Source organism: Dreissena polymorpha, chromosome 2 (assembly GCF_020536995.1).
Source record: "Dreissena polymorpha isolate Duluth1 chromosome 2, UMN_Dpol_1.0, whole genome shotgun sequence".
NCBI lineage: Eukaryota > Metazoa > Mollusca > Bivalvia > Myida > Dreissenidae > Dreissena > Dreissena polymorpha.
The window spans coordinates 79,589,273-79,602,248 of record NC_068356.1 but is presented as its reverse complement, the minus strand read 5'-3'; the positions used below and the strand labels follow the sequence as shown (position 1 = coordinate 79,602,248).

The 12,976-nt window shown below is 34.6% G+C and overlaps 1 protein-coding gene across 5 annotated transcripts in view; it reads right to left on the bottom strand.

The window, feature by feature from the left end:
* The window catches only part of LOC127867732 (uncharacterized), a 49,639-nt gene extending 37,193 nt beyond the window's left edge, over positions 1 to 12,446 (bottom strand). For 3 of the 5 annotated variants that reach the window (XM_052409083.1, XM_052409086.1, XM_052409087.1), the window contains exons 1-3: positions 1,341 to 1,503; positions 836 to 1,113; positions 141 to 337 (exon numbers count right to left, since the gene is read on the bottom strand). In XM_052409083.1, the coding sequence (XP_052265043.1) occupies positions 141 to 337; positions 836 to 881 (243 nt within the window). In that variant the 5' untranslated portion in view covers positions 882 to 1,113; positions 1,341 to 1,503. Of the gene's footprint in view, positions 1 to 140; positions 338 to 835; positions 1,114 to 1,340; positions 1,504 to 4,942; positions 4,962 to 12,281 lie in introns of those variants that run through there. The other 2 variants (XM_052409084.1, XM_052409085.1) reach the window with 2 other exon arrangements.
* Between the last annotated feature and the right edge of the window lie 530 nt (positions 12,447 to 12,976).

The window sequence follows — 12,976 nt, the reverse complement described above, 5'->3', positions numbered from 1 at the left end:
GTCACTCTTTGAACGCCGCCGTAAAACGTTCTTATTACGAACCTACAAAGCCATCGGCATTCTACTGCGCCCTGAACATGACGGGGATAGATTTTTTAATTCTTAAAATAACAAAGCAGACAAAAACTGAATTCACTTACTTTGCTAAAATTTACGAAAGCCAATAGAAGCAAGAAGAGGAGGACAGTTGAGAACCATTTTATGATGACGACGACGACGGACGGCCGGTGACTATACTTGAGGTCCTTCCGGTTGAGTTCTCGCTTGATCTTTGAGTCCGCTTCTATAACTAGCTTATTCTTTCTGGGCGCTTTTTTACCTTCCGTTCCCATGGTTGCTGGAAGTTTAGTAATAAGAAAAGACATTCATTTCGCCATAGAATAAGATCAAGTGCATTAATTTCTGTACAAAATTGGTTAATGAGTTTTCATCTCATATTTAGGACGTCTGGATTTTGATACTCTATTATGTTCATATATTTTTGTGGCGAAAGGGAGTGTTCCTATTCGTTTGGGTCATTAACATTTCACTCAATATAATATTAACTGAACAACAAAAGATAAGATAGCCCTTGATTGTCGTGATGGTTTTTGTTATCTTATTATAGGTAAAGCTACAACAAGCAAACGATATATGAAAAAATCATTCATTTTGTTGCGGTTTAGTTTCTTTCACGATCATTTTAATGCAATTAGGAAAATGGTTTTGAATATTTAAAAAAACAACAACAACTGCTTTACATATAACTGAAGCAAGGGAATGTTTGTGTGGTATTTTGCAGCTATACTTATCGCATGTGCTCTTCTTACGTCACAATGATGATAACGTCACTTACTAGCAGTGGATGCCAATGACGTTGTGCTGACTTCGATGCTTGCCATTTCTTGTGTGTTTATTTGGCGTAACTGTTTTTGCGATCGACGACGTTGACAATACAACTTTGTTTGTATATGACGTCGCTTAGATATTAACGTTCAAGTGACATCCCGGCGAGTTCTCGGTAACATCTGTTTTTATGGCGCCGATTCTGTTATTATTTCCGCAACGACGTCAATACGTTTCCTTTTTTACGAATTTGAAGCTTTGTGTGTTTGCTAAGATGGAAGTTTCACTCTGAAATGGTGAAAGGTGTATAGTGTGTAAGCATTAGTCTTATCTTAAACAGTTTTAAATTTCCCTTTAATTGATTATCAAAGTTTCATGGATATAACATTGTAATGTGGTAAATGTGGTTTATTAAGGTTATGGGCTAAACGTGTTACATATTTTAACCTTTTTTCTTTAAGTATACCACGTTTTCAATTTAAACCTATAAAAACGAAAATGAGTAGATAACATACCACTGGAATAAAACCCAAACGGCAACAACAAATCCGTTCTTTTCCACACGGTTGCAATTTCTATTGTGTAAGTATACGCAAACGATTGTTCAATTAAAACGTATACCTTACAAGTGGGTAATGTAACATTCAGTTTTTATCTGATAATCAGATGCTTACGACAGCGTTCGATTGTCCTATTGTCTATATATATATTTAACGCCCATGTGTTTTGTTTTTCACAATGAATACATATACATTAGATAGATATTATTTATATACTAGGATGTTTGCTGTGTTTGATGATCATATTTATTAATTCACGACTATTGCACATAATACTAAAATCACGACTATAATTAAGTCGTGTTCTGAGAAAACTAGGCTTAATGCATGTGCGAAAAGTGTCGTCCCAGATTAGCCTGTGCAGTTCGCAAGAAGGTTTCGGTAAGAAGGGACAACCTTTAAACAAAAGCGGAAAGTGGGACGACAATTTACGCACATGCATAAAGCCCAGTTTTCTCAGAACGCGACTCAATTAAATTCATAATCTCTCAAACCAACACATTTTCTGTATATGTTATGCGTTTGAACAGTTTGTTTACATTTTATACAGGTAAAACTTAAATATTTTGTTGGAATAATAACAACGTCTGTATAGGGAAAACAGTGAATAAAAACGAGTTTTCTTTTTTTTAAATTTTTCGCTGCTTTATAAAAAACGGTTAGTTTTTATTTATTGACATTTTATATAAAGCACAGAAATGCATGAACTAAATCTCTTTCTTCATTTCAATAACTATTCTTTTACAGTTTCAGTTTTGGAATTTAATGTCAAAGGGCGCCATGGCGTAGTGGATAAGGTGTCCGCCTAGTGACTGGGAGCTCACTGATTCGATCCCCACCGTGGGAGCGTTCTATAAATCTCCCGACAGACAACACGAACTGGTTCTACCCAGGTAACGTTCTAGAGAGCGCTTCAATCAACCTCAGACTTTCAATGCAATCGAGCAAAAATAAACTTATTTCAAACGCGTTATCATTTATTAAAATTACATTGAAGCTGATTGAAAAGGAAATTTTAATTATAGCATAACATGGGGCCAGTCGCGATTTCTTAATAAATAAATACGTACACATTAAATTGCATTTACGGGCAAATAAAACGCGGATAACGTCACGTGAATATTTGTCGTGAAAAGTAGACAGTGTCAACGGGAAAGAGTGAACACAATTTCTAACAAAAAGATATAGTTTATTGACAGGAGCTACTTACTGCAATTTCTAATTCTAATGATAAGTCTTACTTTAATTCACATAATTATATAGACTCGTCTAGAAGTTAACTGTTAAGTCTAAGACGATAGTTGGTGTTCTTGGCCTTAAAAGTAATAAGAAGGTCACGCAATGTCGATTTCCTTACACTATTACTAAGGACTGTGAATAGTACCAAAGTTATAGCATTTATTTTAGAGTATAGAATCTTAGTGTTTGTGGCTATCGTCAGCACTGAGTCGCATATGGATCCTTTGTACGGCATGTTGCCAACCTGAATACGAGTCGATTTAGTTCGATATAAATTAACCTTACAATATTTACGAACACTATCATTAAATTGCAAAGGTTATGCACGTGTGGAACGGATATAGTGAATGATCAACTGTTTTTGTATCCTGCGACCTCTTGCATTGCGAAGAATTTATGAGGTTTAACGCTTTTAATTTTCACATTGTTGCATAAGGTTCGAACAAAGAAGTTGTACATCAAGATATAACATTAGGCCACTAACGAATATTTAAACTGCTGTGACAAAAAATGCGTCTGTGAAATGCTAAAGGATATTTACTTCTAAGGCTGTTTGCACAGGTTAATAATCCTAATCATTAATGTTACTTGGGTACACTAGAACACAATAAATGTATACGTGTATATATTTGTTTTTGGTGAACTTATTGTTAATATATAAAGCATTGCTTGTTTGACAATACTTTATATTTTATGACAACATGTTATATGATTGATTGACCCGTCTCTAATTTTTCAAATTATTTTCCGGGTTCCTTCCTCGTTGCAGTGCACGTTTAAAGGGACTTGTTGACACGTTGTTCGCATTTTATAATACTGGCATATACTGTTTTATCTTCAAATACTACAGTTTTTATAATAATCTAAAGTACAATATAAGAAAACGAAGTTAAAATATAAACTTAATAATCAAATAAATTAAAGCAATGCATGGGCTAGCTCAGGACAGGAACGAAAACAGTTATCCAAGTATATCAACGAAAACCATTAAGTTAAACTCAGGTACAGTAAAGAGCAACTTGAATATTAGAGAAACTTTTTTTTCTAAAATTAATCAATGCACACTGTTCTACGAACGTGTACATAGCATCTTCAGAGTAGTAACTATATCGTCGCCAAGACTCATGCCATACGACTTCTAGTAAGAAGGGACTGGCGTTCCTCTAGAACAAATATGAGAGTGTAAGAAGGATTACCACCACCACGTAAGAAAACTAAAGTACCAGTTACGTAGCGACCGTGAGATGGACATACATCTGCGAAAGGTTGATAAAATACGGGAAAATAATCTGGAAAAACAACAACGGAGAGACAGACAGACATTACGAATGGTGTCCGAGATCCATATTTCATTATTAAGAGCTACTTCAAACCTGGAAAAATAGTCAACGAACAAATGACAATTCTTCACCGATCGATTAGATTGTAAATGTGTTTAAGCATACACCATAAGTGGCATTTAGGCGTGATAGCAACTTATACGTATCGCTAATGCACGCCGACACAAACATGCTTGTTCAGCGGCCATGCAAACACTGAAGCGACCGATGTTTAGCGAGTTAACTACTCACCATTAACGTGGTTCATTACACGACGGTAGCAGATATTACACACCAATTAAAACATAAGACTGTCGTCGAAGAAACGTTCTATATTGTATAATGTGCAATACGTGCTGTAAATCTTTACACTTTGGACGGACGGAAAGGGAGATGAACGTATACTTGAACACATAATTGTCTCACTGTGGAAGGAAAAGTCACTAACACAACATTTTTTCTAAGAGCACAATGGATCCATACTTAGATTCTCTGTAGTGAAATAAGTGCACAAAAACTAATATACAAGCAAGAAGATTCGGGGGCGCTGTGGATCAAGCGCTTACGCTCTTAGATGCAACTTGGAGGACTGGTGGATACCAGCTAAATTTCTCTTATGACTATACAGACCTAAAAAAATGGCGGCTGTTTTCAGTATTTCGCGTAAAGACGTCCTTAAGGTCATTTTCAGTCTATTGTTCGCGTGCATCTGACATAATGAAATAGTTTTATCTGTGTTTTCAGTTTACTGAGGTAGTACTTATACCGTTAAAATAAATAGCAGCGTAAAAATTAAACAACGGACCTTTGATATCAACACGCTCATGCGCTAACAAATCGCTAATAAATTTGTTGCGGCTTGTTTTAATGCTTAATAACGCGATAAACAAAAGCTTGCTTATTATTTTATTAATTATGATTATCCATTAGCAAAACATAGTCGTATGTGTTATTTCTCGCTTGGTCTCACATAGCATGTCTTTACATATAATGACTTACGTTCTTAAAGTGGAAATTAATTTTTGCAAATGTATCCCTTACACGTAACATGCATAAATGATTTTCTACATTCACTTTGCGCACGTTTTATGACAGCATGATGCTGTTATGAAACGTGTGCAAAAGTCAGCATGCACACATTATCACGAGCACGTGTATTTTTATCAGCAGTCATAAATAACTTGTAATTACGTAATGCCACTTTTGATAATACAGCGTTACAGCTCCATAAGGAATGTATTTGCCATATAAATTAACATGTCCATAAAACATGTTTCAAGTAGAATGGAAGAATAAGCTATATAAATACAAATAGCATGAAGCCCTATCTTACGTGAAAGACCTTAATTGATGAACATTTGACCTGCCGGGCTCCCCGCAGGAAAGCGCCCCTCGATTGAATTAGCCGCAGTGTGAATAAGGCCATGTTATAACGTGACGCGTTTGAGGCTCGAACTTCCGAGCGCCCTACCCACTAGACAAAGGAGACGGTATATACTACAGTATATATGTGCTGAATTAAATTGTATTCATTGTCGTATTGTTATACGTAAGATAATAGCGATAAAGTGCATGTAACTAATGCTTATTTCACTCTAATTGTCAAACTGAATTGATCACAGTCAATCCACATGATGCGCGTATCTTTTTTCTACACATTAAAGCAAAAGAATCATAACGCTTTCACGTAACTCGGTTTTAAACATTTTGCCAATTAATTTGGAGTGCTTTAACAAATGGTTCAATCACAAGCTATATCTGCATGTCCAATATCTTTACACATTTCAGCGCAATATCTTGATTCCAACTCCATTTATTGAGCGAAAATAGCAGTCTCTTTTACTAAAGTGATAAGACCGGTCACAAAAGCAATCCATAGCCAGGTCTGCATGCAAACAATCTTGGCAATATCAAAATTAAAGATGTTTAGGGGAACGCTTTTTTTACTATTTTAAGTAAAGCGACCTGTACCGACCGATACCAAATGCAACCCCAAACAGGCAAACAAGCTTACTTCATACACCCAAATAAAAATACGTGATTATTTACAATTATTCAAGGTAAAACTCATTTTTTAATATCAGTGAAATATATAGACGCGACAAGCAGAAAATGTAAAATTCTTGATTTAAAATAAATCATGAAGCGATCATACAGACTTAAAAGTCTCTATAACGCTTAAAATCGACGAACATTTCGTTAAGTATTTCGTTAAATAAAGTTAACACCTTAACAATCAGTGTTCCTTATAGCAATAGCCAAAATTTCAACGCTAGATGTGGTATGATTACATATTTTTGTAGATACAAAATGCTCGTTTTTATTTATTTGTGGCCACAATTAATTCCCGTGAATATATCTATTCATACGACACACGAACACCATTTTAGTGTTCATGTGTCGTATGAATAGATATGCAAAACAATAATAAAAACGAGCATTTTGTATATACAAACATCTATTTTACCAGACCACATCCATACCCGTAGCCAGGGGGGGGGGGGGGGGGGGTGCGCTGGGTGCGTTCGCACCCAATCTTTTTGGACGAGTAAAAAAAATTGTACTACAAGTCGCACCCAACTTTATTGGATGCAAATTTTTTTTTATTTGTTCCATGAACACAATGAGTATTCGTATTTAAGCGTTAAAATAATGTTGTATTCAATATGCAACCGACAGGTCACCATATAAATAATATCTCGATTAAGTAATTTCCAAGATGACGCGTGATTTTTATTTACAAGTTTTAACCGAAAAATTGTTGAAATCAACAGAATTTGTTACAGCAAAATTTTAGATGATCTAAGAAGGCAATCTAATCCGTATAAAATCGATACTTATTTATAGATATTTGATACTAAATGATTGTTTTGGAACCTTTGTCATCGTTTTTAATGTCTGTAAAAGCTATAACTGTAATAGATATCATAACAAATTGTTGAAGCCTACTTATTGTGGGTTGAAATCCCAGTCCAATAACCTTTTTGGACAATTATCTAAATGGCTGGAAGAACAATTTGATTAACTTCAATAAATAAATAATCTTATACAAAAGAAAACCCATTTTAGATGATTATTAACGGAATGTTATATCAGCTTCCGAAAATGACTGAAATCAAAGGACACCCTTCGACTATTGCCGAAGACTAATGAGTCACTGGTTAATAACTTTGCATTATACTACGATTTACAATAACACATTGTGCGCAGCATTTTCGACAGACTGCTTTGGCTTTTTGTTATATCCCCGTACAACCATTTTCGGATCCCCTAAAGGGATGTCCAGCAAAAAATATCAGCTATGCTCAAGTCATGATAATTTTTTGTTGAATGACAAGAAAACAAATCATTGTTTCAAAGCATTGTAGCTGTTTTTGTAGTTAACCAACACTAAATGGCATCTGTTCTGCTTCACTTTCCACAATATTTTAATTATGCCAAACTTGACACTAGGAATGTCCTACTCTTAAACAGTTCTTATAATGAAATTAAAACGTTATAACATATGATCAGATGGACGTTATCGTTTAATTTTCATCACCTGTGACGGTTCTTGAGCATATAATGGGCAAATAAGTACATCTGTTTTTTCTTCAACGTCCTGGTATACATTATTAAGGACTTTGAGACCATAGGGCCAGTAGTTTGTGGTTATAGGGTCTTAATGAGGCCTGAAGTGTTATATGTTTCTGAAATTCGTTTAGAAAAAGATAACTTATGTGTTAAAAATAGTTTAAAAAAATTAAAGTAACCAGTTATACCATTTTGATTTCTTTTTAGTATTGATGCACATAAGAGAAGACCCAGTCTTGTTAATCAGTGTTTGTTGTACAATACACTATTAGCACGTTTAGAGCAATGCTTGGCCTTTAGTATTATCCATAGTGGCAGACAAACAATTGTTTTGAAAACAAGTCAAATATTTTCATTTAATTTGCTCGATTTATGAATGGTAGAATGTTGGAATTGTAAAACACACCAATTTTATCAAGAATCCAAGAAATAATGATATTTTATACCGTTCTTATTATTGATTTTACATTCTATATATTTGTTGTTGCATATGTAAACAAAGCGTGTGCGCGCATACTAGAGTCGGGTTAAACAGCGTATAAAATGATGTATTTCCATGACTGATCGGAAAATGTGGCTATTGAAAAACATGGTGGGGAATACATGTATGTTAGATCATATTCATATCGACCAGTCACTGAGTATGGTGTATGAAAGTGATATTTCATATAAAAAATTCTCTATAACTTCAGTCTCTAAATACAGTTAAAAAGTGACCAAAATGCAGGAGTTTACGTTTCATTTTCAAAATTGTCTTGGGGGAGGACCTCCTAAGCCCCCGATTGCAGGTGGAACATCCCCCCTCCCCCACACATACCCCATTTGCCCATTCGTTGCTAAATAGCAATCGTCGATGGCAAAAAATTCGCACCCCCCTTTTCAAAACCCTGGCTACGGGCCTGTCCTAACCCCCGATTGCAGGTGGAACTTCCCCCTCCCCCACACATACCCCCTTTGCCCATTCGTTGCTAAATAACAATCGTCGATGGAAAAAAATTCGCACCCCCCTTTTCAAAACCCTGGCTACGGGCCTGACATCTGGCGTTGAAATTTTGGCAATTGCCAAAAGGAACACTGATTTGTAATTGGTTAAGTTTATTTTACGAACAATTGTACGACATTTTCGTTGATTTTGAGTAGTTATGTTACTTTAAAAGAAACAATTCAAGCGGTAACAAATACACAGAGTTATGAGAAAGTCATTAACATCACCTGCTTGTAATAAACTTCTATAGAAATTCGTCTAAAATATCAATAACGTTTTTCAATCTTTTCATGCAGATTTTGGGTGTTATTTGTTGTATATTATAACGAGATATGATGATGTGGTGGTGGTGGTGATAATGATCATGATGTGATGATGATGATAAGGGTGAGGGCGAATATGATGGTGATGATGATTTGTCTGACGTTGGAAATAAGTATTTGTGAATGATAATAGAACGCTATGTTTAAATTACCAGACCACATCTGCCGTTGAAATAACGAACAATGATTTTTAATTGTTTAGCTTTATTTTACGAAAAACTGTACGAAATTTTCGTTGATTTTGAGTAGTAATGTTACTTTAAAATGCAATATAATTCTTACATAATCTGACAAATGTTTTTAGTTTGAACCTTTGCATTTTAGCTCGATTGCATCGAAAGCCTCAGGCTTATAGAAACGCTCTTAAGTCCGTTTCCTGGAAAATCCATGACCTCCCGATCGGTAGGCGGACACCTTATCCATTATGCCACATTGACAAATGAAGTCTATCGATTAAAGTGATATTTTGTCACTGTTGAATTGAGCTGAAAAAAAAACAGGTCAAAAGAGATAGTTAAAATATGGTTACTTACCAATATCTGCAACTTATCTTGCTTCCAGTTGTTTATAAATAATATATATTATATTCGATATTTTACATGACTGGTGAGTAGGGCGGCAACGAATCAAAAAAATTTGTTCGGATCCGAATCCGATTCCAAATATGGTTTCTTACCGTTTGTCGGATCCGGATCCCTTGTATAAGAGAAAAATTAGAAGTTTCTGTCTAAAATAAGGAACATGAAACATTTATTAACAAAAAAACCATAACAAAGTTCTCGTTTAACATTGTTGCAATGTCAAAATAAAACGAAACCTTAACAATTATTCACTTAATAGTTTATTTGTTAACATATGCTTTTCACTGTTCATACAGTTTGATGTTTGTTTTCACAAAAATTAGCATTTGAACATCGTCCGGGTCCAGGCAAGCCCTATGAGCACTGGCGAGATCTCCTGCTGTGCAGAAGATTCTCTCACTGGGCACTGAGGTTCCTTGCATCACAAGATAGCATTTAAACTTAGTAGATGGTGCTTTCAAGACATTACAATTTACATGATGCAGGAACTCAATTGGACCGGTCGCGAAATTATGCAAACTTTACCTGAATAACATTCCAGACACACTGGATCCACTACCGTTGTTTTTAATACAACTCAGAAAGACAATAAGGATTGAAAATTTACTTATTGCCATTATGAATTGCATTCGTAATGTGTAAATCCTCCATTATTTCGAATTAGTTTTGCTTTGTCGCAAATGACACTTTATACAATAAAAGCCGAAGGATCTCGAATGACCTGCTATTCGACTGTCACACGTCAATAAATATCGACTATTATACGTTTCTTTTATCTTTTAAATGGAACCAGTCTGTATAAAAACAATACTCGTGAAAACAGCGCTAGGTTACATACAACTATAAAAATAAATATTCGGAACCGAAATGTCCAGGGGTGGATCCGTACCCGCGAATCTGAAGTAGGATCCGATATCATCGGATATTTCGGGTACCCGTTGCAGCCCTACTGGTGAGTCCTCTTAGCCGAAATGATCCGTAAAACAAAATAGTGTCTTTGTGTCGTATGAACGAATCTGCACTAAAAGCGTAATTTACATTCACATCGTCAGTTGTTAAAACGAAAGTACGGTTGATATTCAAATGTGTTATTTTTTCTCTTTCCGGGATATTGTTTTAGTATGTTGATGCTGCATCAACAAATATAAGTGTATATGCAGTGAAAACACCAAAAATAAACAACGGTTGCGCTAGACACCTATAAACTGCTAGATGCCCATAATATCACTTTTATTTTTGGTGTTTTCACTTTATATACACTTATCATACCCAGGCAAGAGAAAAATAATGCATTTGAATATCAACCGTACTTTCGTTTGACAACTGATCATGCATGTACGATGCGAACCTAAATTTAGTTTTAGTGCAGATTCGTTCATACGACACAAAAACAATTTTATTTTACGGATCATTTCGGCTTACAGGACTGGGCGAGTCACGTAAGAATATTGAATATAAACTATATTTTTGTAAACAACTGGCCGCAATATGAGTTGCAGATAATTGGTCAGTAACCATTTTAACAAACTCTTTTTACCTGGTTATTCTTTTCAGCTCAATTCAACAGTGAAAAATGCCCATCATACCACTTTAAGTTTCACTGTAAATAATTACTATGCTGTCCTCTTGTTTCATGAATCGTGTTATGTTGTGTATCAAGTGACGAAAATACTGTACTAGTGTTTAGATACGTAAAGTAACAGTATTTTGATATCATACCCTTTTTATTGCGCACTTAAGCTAAACGGTAACACAATAAGATGCGTTTACTGCAAAATATCTTCCTTACATATTTCATTTGTATTTTCCATTTTAATGTGCATGGTGGTTACAAGAATGGTGATTTTAAGATTTTACTTTATCTTAATTACGATGTGGTGTGCAGTATCACCTGTATTTACACTTCCTTATAACGATTATGTGTGTGTTATCGAAAAATGATCAAGCATGTAGATATTGCTTTGTTTACATTTGGAACGACATTTAAAGAGAATTGTTCACATTGCTTTTATTAAAAAAAATGTCATTTAATGCATTTACTAACGAATATATCATATTAAGAGTGATATATGATAATTACAATTGCAAAACTGGTTAAATAACATGTTTTGCCTTCGAAATGATTATTTTGGAGCAAAAACAAACGCGCTACCATTTTGTCAATTCACACTTTGTTCGAGATGCATGTTCTTCTGAAATTATTTGATGAAAATGCTTTCAAACGCTAAATGGATGGTAACCCATAAATTAACTATACTTATTTCATTTATCTTCAGATAAGCTTTTTTTACTGGTATGAATAACATGTATATATTTATTTCAGATTCAATGATACTATTTAAAAACGGTCATTTTACCTTTCTGTGAAGCGATCCATTTAAAGTTATGGTTTTTTAGTTTCGGCCAACAAGAAAATACTTTCTAAGACCGACTTGTTTTTTTTACCTGTAATTATGTTTTATTCCTTAACTGCTGCTTAATTTCATTCTTAGATATATACAATACGGATGAATATTGAATTCTGTGTCAATATTATCAAATGAGTAAAGTTACATTTGTGCAAAATTTCGAAAATAGGTAAGCCAAGTTGCTTTAACGAGCGCTCAGTTTTATTCAGAACATGTCTAGTCAACCGTGAAGTGAATGAATTCGAAACTTGAATTGCATGTAACGTAATTTACATTGAATTTGATATTTATCCAATTATAGTTGTATTTCGTTGAAAAAAAACCACAATAAAGCAGCAGTTAAGGAACAAAGCTAAATTACATAAGAACACGCTACTTTTAATTACCATGCAAATTGCAAGAACAACTGATTAAATTACAACAACAAATACATATATTTCAGTATTATAATAACTAACAATTACTCACGAAACAAGCAGTTACATCCACTATAATAACGATCATCGATCTTTATTACCACACATGTTGTAGATTAAAGTGTTGACAGTTTATAACATTTGCAAACGATTTAAAATCGGCAGATAAGAGCTGATACATGCATGTACCCATCGACTGTAAACAAATTATACTACGCTGGTGTTATCGGTACGTTATCAAATTTTATAGTTTGCGAGTAATTTAAGATATACCTCGTGACGAACAACGGTTTGCTTTCCCCCGTTTACCCCGCTGTACACAAAAACAACTTCATCATATATAACATCACGAGACTCATCCGAGTTATCGTTATTTGCAGCGTTTGCTTTTAGTGAGTTGTAGATCGCGAACATCGTTTGATTATGAGTGGAAATGTGTAACAGATACATACAACACAATTTTTCGGCAATGTTACGATTGTTTACGACTTGTTCAGATCAATAACTGTTTCTTTACAAAAAATATCAAATCGCTGCACGTGTCTTTATTGAGACTGTACAATCCGATAGGCACAGCGAATAAGCGATCACGAGATATTCGGGACGATCACCTCCCTGAGAAAGTTCTCAAACTATTCCCTTGACAACAAAATATATGGCTTGTGTGTCCAGAAACTTTTGGGCGTTTATTGACAAGTTCGTTCTATGTTGCATATATCCAATATTTAATATTCATTACCATGTTGA